General features: G+C 42.2%; 1 protein-coding gene across 4 annotated transcripts in view; it reads right to left on the bottom strand.

Moving 5' to 3' along the window:
- Positions 1-24,412, bottom strand: part of TTC39B (tetratricopeptide repeat domain 39B) — a 118,954-nt gene that overhangs the window by 81,511 nt on the left and 13,031 nt on the right. For 2 of the 4 annotated variants that reach the window (XM_059656629.1, XM_059656634.1), the window contains exon 2: positions 6,331-6,365. The exons of 1 other annotated variant lie outside the window; for it this stretch is intronic. In XM_059656629.1, coding sequence (XP_059512612.1) covers positions 6,331-6,365 — 35 coding nt within the window. Of the gene's footprint in view, positions 1-6,330; positions 6,366-13,214; positions 13,299-24,412 lie in introns of those variants that run through there. One more of the 4 variants, XM_059656630.1, reaches the window with a different exon arrangement.

Genomic DNA, 24,412 nt, shown 5'->3' with positions numbered 1-24,412 from the left:
TTTCATTAGAAATTCAGGAGAAAATTTTCCCAGGAAGAAATTAATCATCAGGTTGGCAAGAGGTCCGTGTCTTGCTACAGAGAGGTTGAAGCATGCTATTTGCACTAGAAACCCAAAACCAAAATGTGTGGTTTAATCAGCATAATGAAAAAGAGCTCTACTAAGGTTAGCAGCTAAGGCAGTGGTTCTCAACCTTCCTAATGCCGCAACCCTTTAATACAGTTTCTCATGTTGTGGTGACCCCCAATTTCATTGTTACAAATGGAACATAACTAAAGCATAGTGATTAATCACAAAAACAATATGTAATTATATATGTGTTTTCCGATGGTCTTAGGCGACCCCTGTGAAAGGGTCATTCGACCCCCAAAGAGGTTGCGACCCACAGGTTGAGAACCACTGAACTAAGGGATCACAAAGGGAATGTCACAGCATCACAAATTTAGGAGACAATGAAAGAAAAATATTCACAAATCCTGAAATTAGGACAAACTAACAGTTCACACACAAAAAAAAAAACAACAGATGAATTTTTTATAATTAACATGTATTTCAAATCCAAGAAAACACACACAATTTTTAAAGAAAAATATTGAGCCCTAGCCAGTTTGGCTCAGTAGATAGAGCGTCAGCCTGCAGACTGAGGGGTCCCGGATTTGATTCCGGTCAAGGGCACATGCCTGGGTTTCGGGCTCGATCCCTAGTAAGGGACATGCAGTAGGCAGCCGATCAATGATTCTCTCTTATCAATGATGTTTCTATCTCTATGTCTCCCTCTCCCTTCCTCTCTGAAATAAATTTTAAAATATATATATATATATATATATATATATATATATATATATATATATATATAAATACTGAGTAAGAGATTACTTCTGCAACATTCTTTATTTCAAAAACGGGTTAGTAATGCAGGAAACATACATGCAGGAACATCACGCTCTGTGCTGGGGAAATAGAGGGAACCACCCAAGTGAGCTTTCCCTGTGAGTGAAGGGTCTCCTACTAACTTCCAAAATGTCACTTTAATACACTTGTCATCATTCTGAATTTTTTTTTAACATACATGATACAAGTCTCTACCTTTTTAAATGGAATACAGTGGATATAATTTCACTTAAACTTTCCCCAATGTCTCAGTGGAGACTGACAGTAGCTGGGGTAGAAGGAGCAATAAAGTACCAATATTTACTGAGCACCTATATGTGCCTTACCCCCATAATCACATTTACATTTCATTTTTATCTTCCCAACACATCTAAGAGAGGATGAAGACACTGAGATTCAAGAGAAACTGGTCGCTGGCCTCCCAGCCACTGTATGGCAGCTGGGACTAGAGCTCAATTCTACCTGTGAAGTCCAAGGACTTGTAGTGGCAGTGGTGCACAAACCACTTATTTAAAAATTAATTAAGGTGCTAGGAATATGAGAGATCGCTGCTGAGAACACATTAAACTGCATCCGTTCTAACAGTCCAGGAAGGTACATCTGGTTGCGTGCACCAACGCAAAATAAAACCAGGCTGCTGTGCTTTTGAGTTCTATGACTGCATGTCCTGCTTTCTTCCTTCTTTCACTGCCATTGTTTGCCACTGTCCACAAACTGGCTTCTGAAACCACCCCCTCACCCTACCTCTCAGAACTCTGACAAAATTATGCCACAAACAACGCTCATTAGAATCAGGTCAGAATTAATTATAAGTCGTCTCTGGCTGGAGGCCTCTACTACAAGTAAAGGATAAGAGTTTTAGACCATGGACACTAATATGTCTTTTGCCTACCTTTCTGGCTTTGGGCTCTATTTCAGATACGTGAGGTTCTCTATTGGGTGAAGTGCTGCTACAACTACAGTGACGGAAGCATGTACCAGGGATACTTGGGCAACACTGAAAAAGACATTTATGAGACATTCTTAAAGGACACAAGAAATAATGCACATGAGGAACCCAGAAGAGCAAGAAAATTCTGAAACCTCTGGATTTGCTAAACTGAGCAGGAGAGGAACTGAAAATTCCAAGACAGAAAATGCTGGCAGCAGCAGATAAATACAGCTGGAAGAGAGGCTGAAAGAGGCAAAGGATGGAAAAGAAAACATTAGGTAACCCAGAGAGTGAAGGAGCGTTAACAAACTATTGGTTTCAGGATGAGAAAAAATTATAACATTTTAAAGCTCAAGTAGTTTCTGACAGGAATAAAACAGGCCTCCATCACAGGGGTCATTTTTGAATGCTGTACTAAGAACCGGTCATAATAGTATTGAAACATCTAAAACAGTTCAACAAAGTGTAGTTTTTGTGTAAACACAGACATATAGATCAAAGGAACAAAACAAAAAGCCCAGAAACAGAGAGTTATTATTTTAATGAAATTATTTGATAAAGGAGACACCATGTATACATTTTCTTTCCTTCACAGACTTAGCAAATGGTGTTGGAACAGTGGGCTAGAGGATTTAGGGTTTGCATGAGAGAGGGGTCTAAATTAAGTTCAGTTAAGTTCAGATGGGTTTTTTGTTTTGTTTTTTAGTTCAACTATGTCCTTATTGATTTTCTCCCTTCTGGGTCTGTCCATTTCTGAGAGGTGTATTGAAGTCACACACATCTGTGATAATAGTATCATCGATTTCTCTGGGCAGTTCTCTCAGTTTGGGCCTCACATAGTTTGACGCTCTGCTGTTAGACGCATATACATTAAGAATTGTTAAATCTTCTTGGAGAGTTGATCCTTCTGTCACTAGGCAATGCTCTTCTTTATCCCTGATAACTTCCTTACTTTGAAGTCTGCTCTCTGAAGTGAATACAGCTACTCCTGCTCTCTTTTGACTAGTGTTAGCAAGGTCTACGTTTCTCCATCCATTTTCTGTTCATCTATATCAATGGTTCTCAACCTGTGGGTCGTGACCCCTTTGGGGGTCGCCTAAGACCATCGGAAAACACATATATAATTACATATTGTTTTTGTGATTAATCACTATGCTTTAATTATGTTCAATTTGTAACAATGAAATTGGGGGTCACCACAACCTGAGGAACTGTATTAAAGGGTCGCGGCATTAGGAAGGTTGAGAACCACTGATCTATATGTATATTTAGAGTGAGTTCCTTAGAGACAACATATAGTTGGGTCGTGTTTTTTTTAATCCATTCTGACAATCTGTCTTTTAATTGGCACATTTAGAACAGAGTGGCAACTTCCAAGCTCCTGACATGTGAAACCGGAAACTGGATGTCAGGTTCAGAGTTTTGCTTGTTTGTTTGTTTGTTCCTCGAGGATTCGATTTCTTAAAAAACCAATAAATGTTAAAAATAGCTGACAAGGCCTTACAGGCCCAAAGGTCATGTCTCTGCCAGTGTAACGCAGCCAGTAAAAGCTGAGGGAAACACAGTGAAAACGTGCTGCCCTTGGTCACAGCACGGACGTCTGACCTGCTCTCATCCCTTAGGCCGGACCCCTCTCTGGTGTGTGTCTCTTCCCACTGGGAGCAGCAGAGCCTCCGCTGGTGAACTCCAATTACCAGCCTGCAGCCTGACCCCTTCCTACCTCCTAGACTGCAGTCTCCTGTTACAGCCCAGCTCAGTCCCAGACACTCAGAGGGCCCAGAAGCCGCAGACTGGAATAATTACAAGATTTCTGGATGACAGATGACATGCTCACCTTAAAAGTGACTTTGTAAAAATAATCCTATATAATAAAAGCCTAATATGCTAAGTGTCTAGTGGACCAGTTGGCCATTCAACCAATCAAAGCGTCATATGCTAATGATATGCTAAGGCCGCTCAACCGCTTGCTATGATGTGCACTGACCACCAGGGGGCAGACAGTCGACCAGACAACCAGTCGCTATAACGTGCACTGACCACCAGGGGGCAGATGCTCAGACCAGTAGGTTAGCTTGCTGCTGGGGTCCAGCCGATCAGGACTGAGCAAAACAGGCTGGATATGCCCTGGAGCCCTCCTACAGTCCCTCCCCAGCTGGCCAACCTCCCACATCCCTCCCGGGCCCCGATTGTGCACCAATGGGGTTCCTCAGCCTGGCCTGCGCCCTCTCACAATCCGGGACCCCTCAGGGGATATTGGAGAGCTGGTTTTGGCCCAATCCCGCAGGCCAGGCTGAGGGACCCCACTGGTGCACGAATTCGTGCACCGGGTCTCTAGTGTCACATAAACAGATAATCTTCCAAAGAGTACAGCATGAAAAGAGAAGGGGAAAAGGGGTAACTTTATAGGGGAGGAATCTAACAAACACCATCTCCAGCCAGGTAATCAGAGGTGCTATCCTAGCCAGCCAAGCTGACAACACAGAGCCTTGATATGATGTGATGAGGATGGCCAGTGCCTTCCTCCCCAAAAGATATGATCTCAGTGTAATCATGAGAAGAAAAAAGATACATCCCAACTGAGGGGCATTTTGCAAAAAAAATGACCAGTACTGCTCAAAACTGTCAAAGCCATAGAAAGCAAGGAAGCCTGAGAAACGGCCATAACCAAGAGGGGCCCAAGGAGTCAGGATGACAAGGTCTAATGGGGCATCCTGAAGGAGATGCTGGGCGGGAAAGGACAGTATGTAAAAACTGAAGAAATTCGAATCAAGTGTGGACTTCAGTTAATAATAATGCATCCACATAGGATTATTAACTGTGACAAATATACTATGCTAATGTAAAGTTAATAAGAAGGAAAACCAGTGAGGGGTATACAGAAACTCTCTTTACTGTCTTCACCGTAATTCTGAAAGTCTGAAACTGTTCCAAAATAAAAATAGTAATCACGATTAAGGTTTTTTAATCACATAAACAGTCAACAACATAAACATTAAAACTTTTGGACAATATATAAATTTGTAACTCTAACACATAGAAAAACAGCAATGAAGGGAAAATATTTGTAGCAAATATGACAAAAGATTAAAGTGTATATATGTTTTAAAGTTCATCTATATATATAAAAGCCTAAGCAACCGAACAACCTGTCGACTGGTGGCTATGATGCGCACTGATCACCAGGGGGCAGTTGCTCAACACAGGAGCTGCCTCCTGGTGGTCAGTGTGCTCCCACAGCCACCACAGCTGGCCAACCTCCCACGGTCCCTCCCCCCGGCTGTCAGACCCAATTGGGAATGGACGAGACAGCCCTGATTGGCCCCAATCACCAGCCAGGCCAAGGAACCCCACCTGTGCACGAATTCCTGCACCAGGCCTCTACTAAGTATATAAGAAACATTGAAAAAATAGCTAACAAGGAAAAGAAAACTAACATTCATACAAAAGGAAATGCGATGTTATAAACAATGACAAACAAAATTTTTAATTTTTAAAATCTAAAATAATTAGTATCATTTAAGGTGATTATACATTTTAAAACACTTCACTTACCCAGTATTAGTAGCCATGTAAACGGATAAAAACTCTTTTGAAAGTGCTATGGACTGAATTGTGTCCCCCTACCCAATTCACATGTTGAAGCCCTAACCCCCAATGTCATGGTATTGGGAGATGAGGCCATTGGGAGATGAGGCCATTGGGAGATAATCAGGTTTAGATGGGGATCCTGAGAATGAGCCCTTTAGATGGGATTAGTGCCTTCCTCAGAAGAGATGTCAAAGAGGTAGTGTGTTTTCTCATTCTCTCTCTCGCTTTCTCTCTCCCTTTCTTTCTCTTTCTCTTTTTCTCTTTCTCTCTCTCTCTCTCTCTCTCTCTCTCTCTCTCTCTCTCTCTCTCTCTCTCTCTCTCTCTCTCTCCCCCTTTTTCTCAAAGGCAGCCAGATGCAAGCCAGAAACAGTGCTCTGACCAGACCCTGACCATGACAGCACCCTGCTCTCAGACTTCCAGCCTCCAGGTCTTCAAGAAAATAAATGTCTGTTGTTTAAACCACACAGTCTGTGATATTTTTTATGGTAGCCCAAGGTAACATGCAGAAAGGCAATTTGAGACATCATACATAGGACAATGCACATATGCATCCCTTTTAACCCAATGATCCTACGTCTGTGAAGTTAATCTTTGGTGATAATTCAAGAATATGACAAAGCTATACACATGGAAATACTCATTACTTAGTTTTACATTTTTAAACCTTACTCTGTTGGAAAACGTACTTTTCTCTTAGTTTCATTAATGTTATAAGAAATAATACTCAAAAATATATTTGAAAGTAACTTCAGATAGATCCTTTCTTAAGCATAGCCATATCCTAACTCTTGAATTACAGAAAAGTGACTTCCTTCTGACACTGGTCATTAATCTCAAAAGACAAAAAGGAAATTTACATTTTATATAAGAGAGCCATCAATTTTTACTTACTACACATTGTTTATTATGTTACTACTTACGCAGAGATGGTGTCCAAGGCATCTTCAAAAATGTCCTGAGGGGGAACAGAAAATACAATGAGTTTCTGAAGAATCAAGAACTCTAACAGTAAACGAGAAGGCGAGTATGTGGGTGTGTGCAGAGGCGGGGCAGTCTGGGTGGGATGCAGTGGGATCACTCAGCTCTCACTAACGAAATGTCTGTCAGAGAAAGCAAGCATATGAATTTACGTGAGGTTTAATTTTTTAAAAATAATTAAGGCAGGTAAAATACTTGACTAGCAATCAAACTGGGCTAATTTGAATGAGTGTGACTTCTTTAGTGGAGTCATCTTTTACTCTTCAGTCTCATTCATCCCAGTGAGAGAATAAAACAAATAACAGCATTTACCCAATCTAGTCTTCCCTTTCTCCATGGCTAGCCAAGTATGCCCCTTTTTCACATCTAGTTTCAATACCCTCCGAGCTGGCCTTCCTGCTACCAGCCTTTCTCCCAGGTCAGTATGTAAATCTGTGCCACATAGGACAGCCCTTAAGGCAGTGGTTCTCAACCTTCCTAATGCCGCGACCCTTTAATACAGTTCCTCAGGTTGTGGTGACCCCCAATTTCATTGTTACAAATTGAACATAATAAAAGCATAGTGATTAATCACAAAAACAATATGTAATTATATATGTGTTTTCCGATGATCTTAGGCGACCCCTGTGAAAGGGTCATTATACCCCCAAAGGGGTGGCGACCCACAGGTTGAGAACCACTGCCTTAAGGAATATGCCAATGGCCTGTTCAAAAGCTGCAACTGGAGAAAACCCATATCCATACACACACACACACACACACACACACACACATTTATATCCACTCACAAATCCACACATGCACCCCATACTAATCCACACTGAGACTCACACACTCACAATCTCATAAATAAACTCATAATCATACACACACACTCACTCACAAATTCAAACATACAAAAAGTTCCCTCAAAGCTGCAAAATCAAATCCAGGACCCACCACAACCTGGTCGAATCGTCAAAGCATCTTTCTCTCACATCCCTCCCACCTCCACCCAAACTCAAGGACTGCACTGGTCCCCCAACTCCCACACTTGACACCCTTCATTTAATTCTTCACACAACAGCCACAGTTATTCTTTTTCTTTTCTTTCTCTTCTTTTAATAAACTCAGACCATTCCACTGGTCTATACCTCTCTAAGAACTTTCCACTGCACTGAGAATAAACTCAAACTCCTCCCTATGATCTCGGAACCACTAAATGGCCCTGCCCACCCACCTCTCCCCTTCCCCCCCAACTCCCCCAACCCGCTGCCCCTTTCCTCACTCCACATAAGGCACAGGTCTGATTTTCTGTTCCTTTAACAAGACAAACTCATCCCACACCTCTCCGAATTGTTCGCTCTTTTATAGAATGCTCTTCACTCAACTCTTCCCGTGACTGACCGTTCTCATCCTTCTGTTTTCAGCTCAGAAAGCCACCTCTTCAAAGATAACCCTACTAAAAATGACTAAAAATAGCAGTTTACTTATAGTTTTGCATCATCTGATTTATTTCATTCATAATCTTATCATAATCTCTAAAACCTTGTTTGATTATAAGGCGGCAATCTGTCTCCATCAGGGCAGGTTCCTATTGATATGTGTACAGAAAACTCGCCAGGGCTTGGCACAGAGCTGTTGCTCAGTAAACACATGCTGCCTAATGAATGAATGAATGGAGCACGGACTGTCAAGGCACTGATCGTATCACCTTATTGAGAACTATGACATACAAATGAGGAGACAGGGTTACAGAATGTTCCCTTGTGTGACCATTAACATTGAACAATGTTTAAACTACACTGCACTGTGTCTTGAGGCAGGACAGGAAAAGACGGTATAAATACGAAAAGAAGAAGAAACAGCAATATAAGTGGTGGCAGAACTGAGTTCAGAATTGGGATCCCTCACCCATTAACCTACATTAATGCCGTGTCTTGCAAGGGAGGGAGGCAGAGTCGAGGGCAATTCCATCTTATCCTCCCTCCTCCGAAGCCACATCAGAAGCTCATCGACGAGCCCCTGGCAGAAAAATGAGCCAGCTCTGAAGTACGATGTCCTAAGCCAAAAGTGAAAAGATGCTCCTCTGGCCTCTATAAAAGTTTCTAACTAGAAGAGGACTCCTTTCTCCAAGTCAAAAGTCTGAAGAGGCTCTTGCTATCACAGCTTCTGCCATTTTGAATCGCAGGTCAATATCCTATAGGCCAGCCCATGCCAGCACACACCAGTGAGGGGCTGTGGAGGAGGGAAGAGAACCTGCTCTACAGAAACCCCATCCGGCATGAGGACCAGCTGCCTATACCAGACACCAACCAGCTCACAATCCCTCCGGCATCACTGTTAACCCCCCGCTGGGCTGACCTTCACGAGAAAGAAGAGAGGTGGCGAGCAGGCTCCTGGAAGCTTCTGTGCGTCCGTCCCCCCGCCTGCAAAGCTCAACCCAGAGCAGGCACTGGGCAGACACGGAGATACCCAGGCTGATATTTACACTTCAACAAGAAATGCCCCATTACCAACCTCAGGAAAAGAAAACCGAATATAAAGAAAGAAATCGTCTTTAATTAAGTAACCTCTCTCCATTTTTTCATATGCAGAGGGTTCTCTAAATAAAGCATACTACCCAATGTGGTGCCACAACTATGGCTGGCAATACTGCAGTGTAGATTTGAAAGCTTCTGAGAGTAAATCCTAAAGTTCTCACCACACGAAGAAAAAAAGACTGTAAATATGTGAGGTGATGGATGTGTTAACCCTACCGTGCTAATCGTTGTGCAATAATACCTATCTCAAATCACGATGCTGTACACCTGTTATATGTTAATTATCTCAATAAAGCTGGGATTTTTTTTTAATTAAAAAAATGTTAAAATCGCCCTGGCTGGAGTCGTGGCTCAGCTGGTAGGAGCATCATCCTGCACACCAAAGAGTTGAAGGTTAACTACCCAGTCAGGGCACATACCAAGGTTGCGGGTTCCATCCCCATGCTAGAGGCAGCTGATCAATGTTTCTCTCTCACGTGGATGTTTCTCACTCTCTCTCTCTTTTTCCATCTCTCTCTCTAAAAAAAAAAGTCAATGAAAATGACCTCGGGGGTGAGGATTTTTTTTTAAAAGTTAAAATCTTTTTTTCCCCCATTTAGATGAAAATAGGATACCTCCATTAACAATGCAGAAAATCCATGGAATTCTAGGACATTATTCTAATAAACTGGAGATGAGGAAGGAAAAATGGGAGGGAAGGAGGAAACTAGACACAAAAGGTAAAAAAAAATTTCATTTTACAAAGAGGGAAGAGGAGAACTAAGATTTACTGATTGCCGATCATGTGCCAGGGACTTTACAAAAGCTATCTCATTTGCTCCTCCCAATTTATAGCAAGTAAATCCAGTCACAGGTAACTACCTGCCCAATATTGCACAACTGGTAAGCGAAGGAATTAGAATCCAACCTCAGACTTCCTTAACTCCAACGTCGTTTTCAAATGTGAAGAGAACTATCCAAATCTTGGAGCTGCGGCAGTGGAGCAGGAGTGGACAGGGTGTGGGAGAGGAGTGGGCAGCACACCCTCCACGCCTCACTGCAGCACTGTGGGAACCAGCCCTCGCGGAGTGTTTCCTTCTCTGGGAGGATGGACTTGTGTTTGACTTTGCTATTTACTGTCTGATTAGACCCCAGGCACAGTGAGGTTACATGCTAACGTGCAGATTTCTGAATGGTATAAAAACCTCAAAGGTTGTGGTGATATTGCCCTATAGGACACTGCCCAGGGTTGTGTATAGCCTAGCAATCTTAATATAACATTCTTTTTTTTTTCCAAACCTATAAATTCCCAGTTCCTCAAATACCCTTTGCATCAGTTTGCCGTCTTGCTCGTTTCTGCCACAATAGGAGAAATAAAATGTTGACGTGTTCATTTTATATCTTTATGAGAATCATATTTCTAAGTTTTAAAAATTATACTTTATCAACAGACTCTCTCCCTGGTTACATGCAAATACAGTTTCCCAGGTTCTTGGGGAAAGTTATGTGGGTCCACCTTGGGAATGAAATACCAGAAATCAAAGAGACTGTCTGCTCAGACCTCCCGTACCATATACCCAGGGACCAATGGCTTCCTTTTCCTCAAATTCTATCCCTTCCTGCTGCTGCCTCAGGGGCCTCCTTTCCTCTGTGGGGTCCCCTCAGGACCCCCAGGTTTGGCACTGGATCTGCAGTGGATTGCTGGTCTGTCTGCAGCCTCTCCCCAACACTAAGTACACCCGCATATAGTCATCACACAGCATAACTAGGGTTTTCTACCTCTGGTCTCTTTGCTTCTCCAGACTCACCATCAGCTGCCCAGTATTTCTCAGTATTGGTTTCATTTCCCCGATGATTACCATAAACTGGTTTCCCTTAAACCTCCCAGTACTGGGCATTTCCCCAGTGATTACCATAAACTGGTTTTCCTTAAACCTCCCAGTACTGGGCATTTCCCCAGTGATTACCATAAACTGGTTTTCCTTAAACCTCCCAGCACCGGCAGGCACACCATGTGGACTCCAGTTGAAACATATAGAGTCAGAGAAGCATCCAGCGTCTTCCCGTTCAAGGAGAATAAGACAGGCAAGCTCCTGTCGCTGACCAATAGGATTTGCTCATGGGAACGCTTAGGTGTTTACTTCTCCCCTTGAAGGCAGCGGTCTTGGCCTCGCCCCTTCCCAACAAATGCTGAACTGACCACACCTGGCTCCTGATTACACATTGCCCCAAAATGGTACCTGGCTTTTTCCAGAGTTTGTCTTGACTTCCTGGCTAGAGTCAAGGGATATCACACTCCTTTTGAATCCACTTTATAACCCAGCACAACACTTCACACTTCACAGATTCTTAGCAAAGAACTGCCAGCCGACTGGCTGGCTGAGTAGCCTTGTCCTGAAGTGGAGGCTCCTCCTCACCTTGAGCCGTTTCCTTTTGCAGTTTAGCCAATGGTTTCACCCTGTGAGGTGAAAGCGTCCCTGGAGGACCTTCGGGTGCAAGGCTGGCCCTCCAGGGCCTGCTTCCTGCTGAGGGGAGCCCTGGTCATGGAAATGGACGGAGAAGAGAGGACGGGGATGAGGGTGCTGTATCAACTATTAAAGCTTTTCTGAGCAATTTTCATGTTGATTGGTTAACTGGGTTATATTCTGAGTCTAAAAATGCATGAAAGTGTGTTTAAATAACAGCAGATTCTTAATAAATCTTTAATAAACTAAGAATCGTAAATAATGAAGATACTAATGATAAAAATGTTTACATTGTTTTTATCCTGAAGGGGAAGAGGCAAAGAATAAAGATGACATCACGGGACGTAAAGTCCAGCATAGGAAGTAAAGTCAATGATATTGTAGTAACTATATATGGAGACGGGGTGATAGTAGAAATTCGGGGAGAACACTTTGTAAAGTATATGATTGTCTAAACCAGGGGTCCTCAAACTACGGCCCGCGGGCCACATGCAAATACAAATATTGTATTTGTTCCCATTTTGTTTTTTTACTTCAAAATAAGATATGTGCAGTGTGCATAGGAATTTATTCATAGTTTTTTTTTTAAACTATAGTCCGGCCCTCCAATGGTCTGAGGGACAGTGAGCTGGCCCCCTGTTCAAAAAGTTTGAGGACCCCTGGTCTAAACCCTATGATTTACAACTGGAACTAATCGAAAATAATATTGAATGTAAACTGTAATAAAAAAAATTTCAATAAACAAAAGACACTAAAAATGAAGATGACAAATATGCTAGTAACAGTAATAATTTAGATAGTCTGTATTAATTTCCAAAGAGACCAAATAGATTTACCAACTCTTCAGGAATCCCCATGTGAATTTTAATGCACTTTGTGGCATGAAAAGGAATATATGGTAAATATTACTTCAAAAGGAAAGAGGAAGTAGGAAGGAACACTAATAAATGTTCCGTCAAAGGGTCCCACAAATCCAAAAAGTTGACTCACTTCTCTAGAGCCTCTTCCTGTCTCCCCTTACCTCTTCCTCTTCCTCCTCCTCTTCTCCCTTTCTCTCATGGATGACTTGATGAGGTCTGTGAGCTGACGTTACCAAGTTCTCATGTAACTGTTCTTTAGAGAGGGATTGCACAGTGTGATAGGACTCTGTAGACACTTTCCTCCTCAGGGAGAACCAGCCCCACATGGTCCCAGACCCTCCTAGCTGGAGCTTTCACCCAAGATTCCCTTCTATTGACCAATGATGCTATGTGTTTGGTTCCGTGGGCTCAAAGAACCCTAGAGCTGCTGAGAACTCTGACAAGTCACAGGTTCTACCTACACCTGGCTCCGGGGCACATCTGGACCGCTCCCAGGAACATGAGGCATGAAAAGAGTGCCCAGCCTCGCCCGGGACTCAGGCAGGGATTAAGAGTCATGAATACTGAGGTCCCAAGACTGCACACACTCCTCTGCATGGCCTTCATGCCTGGTGAATCCAAATATTCAAAGTGGGAAACCAGGCTGACATCAATTGTTACACTTCAGTAATGCCATATTGACACACCAGGAAGGTTCCTCAAATAGTGGCGGTAAATCTTTTCATACATAAAGGAGAGGGCACACTGCTAGTTAAAGGAATCATATGAAAAACACATACACTTAAGTGGCATCATTCCCCACTCTAACATCGATAAAAGTATTGATTTTTCTAAATCAGGATGAATTTAAAATACATCTTTATTATATGTCCATGAAGTGACTTTTAGAAGTTTGGGAAAAGACTTTTTTTAAAAAAAAGATATAATTGCCCTGAGCTGATCTGTCAGCAATGATTTTTCATTCTGCTCATATCTGCCACCCATTTCTCTGCCATCTTACCTACTTGTAAAAAGCAGCCATGGCCTTCATTTAAACTCCCAACTGCCTCCTGGGGGCTCCACAGTTGCATTTTCTATGTGATGCTACTTGCTTTGTTAACTTCAGCCTGTGTGATGAGCGACAATGCCCTGAGTCTCCCTGGTGGACAAATGTAAAACTCAGCCTCAGCATCCTTGTGACTGGGTCTGCAGAGTGCAAACACCACTCATTCCCCCCCTCAGAGGATTACCAGCAACGCACGTTCCCTGTGAAACCTTTACTGACCCACAGAGCTCTCCCTCAAAGGGAAGAAAAGCAACTGGGGTCCATGCAGTAGAAACTATTCACACTCCAAGTCCCCACATGGCCCTTGCAGGGAACAAAATGTGACTTTCCCAGGGTTTAAAGCGATCAGCTATGGGCATAAATTCTCCACTATCGCAGACAGGAAAAAAGAACATGACACAGAGTTCATCTTCTGAACCTGCCCAGATTTGTAAAATCTGATTTTTTTTTATACACTTAGTAAAAAACTGGAGGTTTTCAGAGATTATTCGAATGTAGAGCTTTTTAATTTTTAATACTACACACCATAAAATCAGCTGCCAGAAGGAAAAAAAATTATACCTTAGAAAATTTTATTTTAAACAATCATCACTTGAGATTGAAAATAGTTTGACATATTCTCCAAGTATAACTTTAATATAGTTCTCTAGTTGCTCTCATCCGGGGGAGTGCTCTAATAGTACCCCCTAAATTATGTCTTTTTTCTCAAAGCTTCATATTTCCTATCAGATCTGAGAAGTGAAAATTAGGCATACAAAAGAACAGTCATTTCACTAGCGAGGATTGCTTTGAGCACATAAATGGAGCACATGTTTCCTCAGCAACTATTACATGTTGGTGAGTTAGGTTTTATTCAACGATTCACTCAAACATTGCAGTAGTAACGTAGTACATTTCCAACATAGGACAGGGGGAAACATATATTTCGGCCTGAAAGTTTTATTTAGACCTGGGCAGGTCTTACCCTTTCCACCCTCCACTTCCTGATGTGGAGAACAGGGATTTCAACAGCCGCCCTGATTTTTGTAAGAATGCTAATAAGATCATGCATAGCAGGTCTGACTCAAAACAGGCCCAATAAATCCCAGTCCAGAGGGTCCTTCATTCTCAGATATGGGGTGAATCCGTGGACTCAGGGAGCCAGATCCCCCACAGTACTTCCTCAACAACTCTTTTTCATACCAAAGATTCTACACCTCCTTTTGCAAGAGAGAAAAGAGGCCACATGTGGGACTATTTATAGCAAATAGGTACTCAAACATGTTAACTGCCTTTACTTCTCCCATCTTAAAATGCCTTCCCCTCTTATTCTTTAATGCCCAGACCCTTCTTACTCAGTGGGTTACCCCGCATGGTAAACATAAGTTATGGGCACAGAGCCCAGGTCCTCAGCTCAATGGGGAGCAGAGTGACCTCGGCCAACACAATGTGAGCTTGGCCAACACACCCAATGAATGGCTAGGGGCTCCAGCCTCCTTCTGGGTGAAGCAGACAGGTTGGCATAGATGCCATCCCTTCCTCAAAATCCTAAATTTTAACAGAAATCCCCCCCAATGAGGAAGCTGTCCATCACCCTCAGAAAAGCCTGGCGTTCAGAGGGACTGCATCTCAATGGACTGCTGAACCTTTCAGATTTTGAGCCATATCAGTGGTACCGACTTGATCCTAGACAGCTAGTGTGTTCACAAAATGAGTCTTTGGCATCTGCAACAGCTTTTAGCCAAGCACAGAGGAACCATGAGAATGAAAAAGGAACCACCAGGTGTCACTCTCACAAAAAACAACAACGAAATTAGACAGCTTGGTTTTCGTTTTCACTGACACATAGATCCATGGGTTGAGAAAAATGAAATAGATAACTTTATGAAGGAGGAAAAACTTTCCCTTCCTACATTTTGTTATAAATATGGAGTTGAGTCTGGCTTAAGGCAAGGAGTAACTCCTGAGGTCAATACTTAAAAGGAAAATATGTAATCAAACTTAACAATGAACAAATACTTTAAATTGTCATCATAACTGTCATTGTGAATGGTTTGGAATATAACCTCATAGAGGAATGGCTTTCACATCTGTTTCTCGCTCTATTCTCAAAATATCCAATTGGGTTAGGGAAGAAAATTCAATGTTTTATCTATTTGTGCAAAGGTAGGCAAACATAAAATGTGTACAGTGAAATAAGGTGTGTAATAAAGAGTACATATGTAAACAAGGTTTTTACAATTGTAAATTATTGAATTTATTTAGCATAAATAAGCAAATTATCTTACTCCCCTGTACATATGCCTCTGCTACTAGTTTTATGGCTGTGAAATGAACCTTGGCAATCACTTAATATGTCAAGCACGTCTGTCCTCTAGGGCCCACCCTACCCAATGTGTAGTTTCACATGGGGAATATTGAGGGCATGCCATTTCTTCAGGAGAATAATTTCACACAAAACAAACAGCAAAACAGAACCAAGAGACTTTTTTAAAACTGTGTAATTTTGAAATCATCACTAATAAAGATGTTTTAAAATTAAAATGAACAGAGCTTCTTCCTCTGAATAAATACCATAATTCTATTTATGAATACCCAGGCACTATTTTGGACACTTAGATGCTTATTTCTAATTCACAAAAAATCAGGAAAAAAGTGAGCATTTCACCTTTACTATTACTACTATCACTGTGTCCTGACAATAATAATAACAGGTAACACAACTGAGTGCCAAAAACTGCTCTAAATCCTTACATTCATTAACTCATTTAATTTTCATTATGACCCTAGGAGATAAGACTACTATTCTGTCCAAATAAAGAAACTAAAACTCATAAACATTTAATTAACTTATCCACCATCCCATAGAATGATGAACCTCAGTTTTTCCATCTGTACAATTGGAATAATATCAGTTAGTTTACATCATTGCTGTGAGGTTTAAATGAGATAATGTATTCAATGCCTCGGCACAGTGTTGACACAACTAATAAGTGATTTCTTTTGTTATCATTAAAGTGGTCCTATAGATAAAAGGCTCCAGTGCAGCCCAAGGATGAGCAAAAAGAAAGTTCTTGCATCATCTTGCTCAAGACTAGCAAGAAGTCTAGCAAAAAGTTCAAACATTCCGGCCACCACAGAAAACTGGCAATGAGCATTCCCTTACTCACAGCTCTGCTCCAAAGTAAATGTCTTTAAAAGAGAATATAGCCCTGGCTGGTTTGGCTCAATGGATAGAGCGTCGGCTTATGGACTGAAGGGTCCCAGGTTCAATTCCAGTCAAGGGCCCACGCCCAGGTTGCGGGCTTGACTCCCAGCAGGGCGTGCAGGAGGCAGTCGATCAATGATTCTCTTCTCATCATTAGTGTTTCTATCTCTCTTTCCCTCTCCCTTCCTCTCTGAAATCAATAAAATATATTTTTTAAAGAAGAGAGAGAATACAGAATCTTGTCTCTTAATATGAGTGCTTGGAAGAGGCGGCTCCCGAAAACTAAGGCTACATACAAAGGTGACGCAAACTGAGGAAGCCCATCATGCAGGAGAGAGAAGGCCTGGGGATGGGAGTGCACATGCTGAGAATCAGCCAGCCGGGGTTCAAATCCCAGTTTCATGGGGACTCACTAGCTTTTTGGGCTATTTTCCTTTTTTGCGCCTCAGTTTCCCATCTTATAGGGATGTCCACAGAGTAAATGACACATGTGGAAAGCACATAGAACAAAGCAGTGAGTATAAAACGTTTGTAAATATCCCTATTATTGCTGGGACTTAACTCTCCTAAAGGCACTGGTGAGCTCTTCAGGCTGCAGCCTGGAGACGGTTGGGTGGTAGACAGGGTGCAACACTTGGCACTAAAGAGTCTGCCTCCCCTGGCAGATGCATCCTGGTGTCCCCAAACAGATTAGTCTACCACCACACAGGCCGCAAACTACAACCCGGGGTCAAATCCAGCCTGCTGCCTGTCTTTGTAAATGAAGTCTCACTGGAACACTGTCACACTCCACACTTAAATACTATCTATAGCTGTTTTCCTGATACAACCGCTGAGTTGAGTAGTTGCAACTGGCCTTCTACAGAAAAAGTTTGCCTACCTTTGCACAAATAGATAAAACACTGAATTTTTTTCCCTAACCCAATTGGATATTTTGAGAACAGAGTGAGAAACAGATGTGAATGATTTCTAAAATAGGAATTATTTTTTTAAAAACAACAAAAAAAAATGGTCTTCAATCTTTAAAATGAAGGGTGAAATAATGCTAAGAACATGAGTGTAGAGTCCCACCATGAGCTCCATTATTCATGTGTGGGCTTGGGCAAGTCACTTAGCTGCTCTAGGATTCATATTTACTAGTATTCCTGTAAAATAAGGACAACAATAAAACCACACATGTGGGGTTCAAAGAATTACATGAGATGTATAGAGGGTTTGCCCTGGTGACTGGTCCATAGTAAGTACTCGATAATGTCAGCACTCACTAAACCAGTGATGGCGAACCTATGACACGCGTGTCAGAGGTGACAGGCAAACTCATTTTTTTTTTATTGCTTAAAGTATTACAAAGGGTATTACATATGTGTCCTTTTTTTCCCCCTGCCCTTGACAGTCCCCTAGCCTCCCCTATCCCCCAGTGTCTTATGTCCATTGGTTATGCTTATATGCATGCATACAAGTCCTTTGGTTGATCTCTTACCCCCCTCCCTCCTGCCCCCCACCCTCCCCGGCCTTCCCGCTGCAGTTTGACAATCTGGCAAACTCATTTTTTTGGTTGATTTTTCTTTGTTAAATGGCATTTAAATATATAAAAAATATCAAAAATATAAATCTTTGTTTTACTATGGTTGTAAATATCAAAAAATTTCTATATGTGACACGGCACCAGAGTTAAGTTAGGGTTTTTCAAAATGCTGACACGCCGAGCTCAAAAGGTTCGCCATCACTCACTAAACTATTACTTTCATTGTTATTACTTCCGGGAAAAGCTGCATGTCCAAACATTGGACCGCTCAGACAGTACTTTCCCTCTCCAAGCATCTCCCCTCATGAGAATTACCGGTGCCAGCAAAGCAGAGATGCTGAGAACTGTAATCCGTTCTTTGGCAGCAGTCTAAGAGAGAAAAAGCTAAGATGTTGATAAATCCACTTCTGTCAACGTTAATTTTCCTCCACTCCCATCAACATTCCCTTCCAACAGTAAGAAATTTTGGGCAAGAATCTAAACATTTATCTACATATTAGTATCATGTAGAGGAATAAACCTTATACTATTAAGACACAGTAACTGAATCAATCCCATCACAAGTGAAATGCTGACTCGGTTTCAAGCAAGAAGCAAGTTAAATATGGAAACCAGCAGAAAAAAAGAGGCTGCCAGAGGGATTAGTATAATAAATCATATAATTAGTATCTCAAACCTAATAGACATTCTACATTTAAAAATAAAAAAAAATGAATTAAAAATTCTAAACAGCTAAAGACAAATACAAAACTTCTGGTAGAAAAAATGCATTAAAAAGAATCTGAAGTGACAGTAAAGAGCAATGAGGGCACTTTGGGGGCTGATGCAAATGTACACTATCTTGATAATAGTGGTAGTTAAATGAGGGTATTCATTTATTAAACAATCTGAACACTTAATATGGGTGCATTTCACTACATGCAAATTAAGTCTCGATAAAGTTGATTTTTAAGAGAATTTGAGAAAAATAAACATAAAAAATTACATATGAAGTATTAAAAATTTGGATGCTGATGTTATGCTAATAATGGCTAACACTTCTATAACACTCTTATGTGCCAAGTACTGTTCTACACACTTTTACATATATGACTTCATTTGCTCTTCATACCAATCCTCTGAAATGGTTTAGTATGATCCTCAGTTTACAAATAGTGAAACTGGGACACACAGAGGTCAAGTAACTTGCCCCAAATCACAAAGCATCTAAGTGCAAAACCAAAAAAACAACAGATAAAGGTTGTAAAGACAATACACTAGAGAAGAAATCCAGCAGCCAGGTAACTTGGAAATGTGCACTTAAAAAGTGGTATTATTTTGTCCATGGGAATCGGGAAAATTAGCAAGACTGATAATATCCAGTTTGCATTGCAGAGATGCTGGAAAGCAAACATATACTGTTGCCTCAGACTATTTAGAAGTCAGTCTGGCAATATCTATAAAAAAATGTATGTGCATATACATTTACACAGCAACACTACTTCTAATATTCTATACTATAAAATATTTACACACATGCACAAGGATCTGTGGTAGGCAAGGAGACAGGCGCGAACAGAGCAAGGACGATGGCTCAGGTACAGAAAGAAGGTCACCAGGGCGGAAAGCCCTCGGTGCCGAGGAAAAAACAGCTGTAGGATGGAACCTCATCCCCAGAGTGACCTTTCCGCCCTGGACATAACATCTAGGCCTCAGTTGTATTTCAGCTGCAGGCCCAGAAAAACAGCAAAACCAGATAAGCAACACCACAGCAGACCTCAGAACCAGCTGCACTGGATCATGACCCCTTGCCCTGGTGCTGACCAATCGATCAGTGGCTACCCTGACCCTGAAAGGACACACCTGGAAAGCACAGTAAGGAAGGTGACATTTCAACTAAATTCATTTTATAACCCAAATCCTTCCACGCCTGGGATAAGTGAAGAGAACTTTCCGTCTCTAGTAGTAAAACTTTTTTTAAAAATCTTTTTATTTAGAAATAATGTCAAACTTAGAGAGAAGTTACCAGAGTAAGAACAGTTCAAAGAACGCTAGGTGTTCTTTATCCAGATTCATCTACTGTTAACATTTGGCCCATCCTATATAATAAAAGCCTAATGTGCAAATCGACCGAACAGCAGAACCAGTGGAACGACCCGTCACTATGATGCACACTGACCACCAGGGGGCAGATGCTCAACATAGGAGCTGCCCCCGGCCCACAGGCCCCAGGCCAGCCAAGGCAAGTGCCAGCAGGGGACCCCCCAAATCGGCCTGCAGAGGGAGGTGACCAGCAGCGACGGTCACCAGGATGGCCAAGGCAGGTGCCAGCAGGGGCTCCCTCCACCCCGAATGCCCCACCAGTCGCCCCACGGATCAGTCCTGATCACCGGCCAGGCCTAGGGACTCTACCCATGCATGAATTTCATGCACTGGGCCTCTAGCTTGCTTTATCATCTTCTCTTTCCTCCCCCTTCCCTCCTCCCTTTCCAAACTTCTCTAGCCAGCTAACTAGATCTTTTTTTTTTTTTTTCCTGAGCCACTAAAAAGTAAATTACACGTACTGGGGCCCTTTATCTCTAAATGTTTCAGTGTATATTTCCTAAAACTAAGGATACTCTCTCATATAACCAGTTCGGTACATTTGACTGCTCTAAGCTGCTGTCCGTCTTCCAATGTTGTCTATTAAGCCAATAATTTTCCCCTACAGTATTTTCCCCCTACTGCGCAGGAGCCAGTCTCGGGTCAAATATTGCATTTAGCAGTCAGGTGTCCTTGGCCTCTTTTAATCTGGAACATTTTCACAGCCTTTCTTTGTCTTTTATGACTCTGACATTTTTTGAGAGGACAACCCTCTTCTCCTTTCCTTAAAAATAGAACCTTCCTTATTTAAAGTTTTTGTTGTTTCCTCGTGATTAGATTCAGGTTAGACTACTCCGGAAGGGACACAGTGTCCTTGTCAGGTCATTTATACCTGGAGGCAGAGAGGTTCGCTGCCCCTACTGGTGATGTGAATTTTGATTACCTGGTCAACGTGTTGTCCAGTTTCTCCCTTTCATAGTTACTATTTTTGTCTTGCAAGGAATCTGTAGTGAGATAGTGTAAGACTAGGTATGTATCATACTCCTCACCCAAATTTGCCCCTAGAATCAGCACTCTGATGATGGCTGCCTGACTCACTCTTTACTATGATAGCTGAAAACTGATTTTTCAAGTCCAACACTCCGTCCACCTTTACCAGTCGGCCTGTGGCGTTCTCTTGAAAGTAAAAGCCCTCCAGTCTCCTCCATGTATCTATCTAGTTATCGTCAACATAGATTTCAAGGATTTCGACTTTTCTAAATGGTCTGTAATACACTACTGTCTTTAATTATTTTTGTGTTCAAATTGTCACAAATTTGGCCTGGGCAACTTTTAAATGTCTCACTACTTACCCCTCTGAGCAAATTCTAATAATAGAACTTGCTTATTATGAGGATTCTGCTTGCCAAGGAATCTTACAAGGTTAAGGCATATCTAAACTTGAGCAATAAGATTCAATTATTTTTCTGAGTCCCCTAATGAAAACTGACATATGTAGCCACTGACTTACATACTTGATCCACCGTTGTGCATTACAAAATGGACTTTATTCAAATGAGGCTACAGCGAAAAGAAGAACTGCCAACATTAAGAAGCAGAGAAACAGCTAGGGACAACAAAACAAGCCAACTGTACTAGAGTTTTGCTCAGTCACAACAGAACTTTGAGGAACTTGAGCATAATTCACAAAGACCGGGAGCTCCTGTGAGCCTAACAGACAGATTTGTGGCTGCAGCGGAAGTGAGTTGACTCTGAGTGAGAATTAGATTACACCCTTTCAGACATACCTTGCGCAAGATCCAAGAGGCTGAGGTCATTTCCCTGCCCCTTTCTGACTTTCCTTGCTGTGATTCAAATGCTGAGGAAACCGGGGTTGTTTCAACAGCAGTACCCCAGCACCCACTCCCCAGCTTCCTGCCTACAAAAGACAGCAGCCACACAAGCTTCTCCATTCCGGCCTCCAGATCCCTGAATCACAGCTACTGCAAAGTGCTGTGAGCTCATTAGCCACACAACAGAGCACTCCCCCCCTAGGGCAGTGGTCGGCAAACTCATTAGTCAACAGAGCCAAATATCAACAGTACAACGATTGAAATTTCTTTTGAGAGCCAAATTTTTTAAACTTACACTATATAGCCGAAACCGGTTTGGCTCAGTGGATAGAGCGTCGGCCTGCGGACTGAAAGGTCCCGGGTTCGATTCCGGTCAAGGGCATGTACCTGGGTTGTGGGCACATCCCCAGTGGGAGATGTGCAGGAGGCAGCTGGTCGATGTTTCTCTCTCATTGATGTTTCTGACTCTCTATCTCTCTCCCTTCCTCTCTGTAAAAAATCAATAAAATATATTTAAAAAAAAAAAAAAAAAAAAAAAAAAAAAAACTTACACTATATAGGTAGGTACATTGTTATTAACTTAATTAGGGTACTCCTAAGGCTTAGGAAGAGCCACACTCAAGGGGCCAAAGAGCCGCATGTGGCTCGCAAGCCGCAGTTTGCCAACCACGGCCCTAGGGGGTCAGTTCTGGGTGGGACTGCGGGTCATTCCTGGAGGCCCAGCCTAGAACCCCTCCTTCAGCTCTCCATGCATTTTGTAAACACCCATTTCCCTTCATAAACTCTTCTGATTTAAACTACCTACAGCAGTTTCAGCTTCCTGCACTGAAACCCGAGGGAGTGAGACAGATGACAGAGAAGAAAATAAACAAGATAATATAGAGTGTGATCGCATCTAAGAGGAAATAAACAGGATGTGTAATAGAGAAAAGAGAGGCTGCTCTGACGATGGAACCCGAGGACAGCGGCACTTGGAACCTGATCTCGAAGGTGAGGACGGTAAGTTGAGAAGGAGCCAGTCATGTGAAGGGCTGGTGAAGTCCGCCAGGCGGGGCAAATCTCCAGGCGGGGAAAATCGCCGCGCAGGAGCACCAAGGTGGGAATGAACTGGGCAGGTTCAAAACACCTGCCGGCAGCTAGGGTGGCTACAGCAGAGGGAAGGAGAGGGAGAAGGGCAGGAGGTATACTGGAGGAGGAACGCAAAAGCCAGACCGCGCAGCCCACAGGAAGTGGTGTGGGTTTTATTCTAAATGTTACAGAAAGCCACTAACCAGTTTTAAGCAGGGAAGTCCCCTGAATAAATGAATGTTTGTACAGGGGCACTTGGCAGAGGGGAGCTGGGAGACCAATTAGATAGGATGCTCTCCCAGGACCACGGGCATGAGAAGGCAGTGGTGTGGTGTGGGGAGCTGGTGGTGGAGACGGACAGAGGCATTGGTTTGCAGTAAGGAGCCATGTCCTGTAGGTAGATTCAACAGGACTAGCTGATGACAGAGAAATGGAGCAAAAGAAGGGTCAGTTGCAGGGAACAGAAAGGGAAAATGAAACATGAAGCAAGGGGAGGGCTTTATTGATTGTGCAATGCTGTTTTATAAATTGTTCCCCCAAAGCAGGGGTCCTCCAACTACGGCCCGGGGGCCACATGCAAATACAAATATTGTATTTGTTCCCGTTTTGTTTTTTTTTTACTTCAAAATAAGATATGTGCAGTGTGCATAGGAATTTGTTCATAGTTGTTTTTTTAAACTATAGTCCGGCCCTCCAACGGTCTGAGGGACAGTGAACTGGCCCTCTGTTTAAAAAGTTTGAGGACCCCTGCCCCAAAGGCTCATGTTTGCTCCTGAAATAATTGTGGGAAGGGCAACTATCTCCAAGTTGCCACAAGTGAAATGTAATGCTTTACAGCCTTTAACAAAGAAGACAGGAATTCACTTAAGCATGTCACATGTCACATGTCCCTCAGCAGGAGCCCAATCTGTTGTAAGCTGAAACTTCCTTCCCCAAACAGCAAAGTTCTGATGTGGACAGAGCCTTATTTAAGTTAAAAATGTAACTTCCTCCTCCATAAGCTACAAAGGAAAATAAAAAGGTAAATCTTCAGAAAAAAAAGGATCCTTTCCAAGCCAGTATCTTTACTTTTTAAATTTCAAACGTAATTAGCAATGCGATTAGACTCCACAATTTATGAAACCAGAGGTTTGCTTTATGTCGGATGCAAAAAGAACTCCATCAGTCTCAATTTTTCTATTTTGAAAAGTTGGGAGGAGTACCAAATGTTATTATTACTAAGTGAGCAGCTTTGTTAGAAATGTGAATTCTGCAGGCTCCTGAAAGCATTCGGTATATGAATAAATTATAATCGCCCTCACTTTGTGAATGCTCGCAGCTAGACTGCGTAAGTCCTTCCCCTTAAGCCCACTGCAGGAGTCACTTCTCCAAAAGGACGCCTACCACTGTGTGTATTTTAAGATAAAAACAAAACAACTTCCCTCCCCAAACCAGTTCTTAAATTAATATCGGCAAATAAATATTTAATGCCAAGATGTGC

The sequence above is a fragment of the Myotis daubentonii genome, chromosome 11, assembly GCF_963259705.1.
Source record: "Myotis daubentonii chromosome 11, mMyoDau2.1, whole genome shotgun sequence".
NCBI lineage: Eukaryota > Metazoa > Chordata > Mammalia > Chiroptera > Vespertilionidae > Myotis > Myotis daubentonii.
The sequence above is the reverse complement of the archived record's forward strand: the minus strand, read 5'-3'. Positions and strand labels throughout refer to the sequence as shown.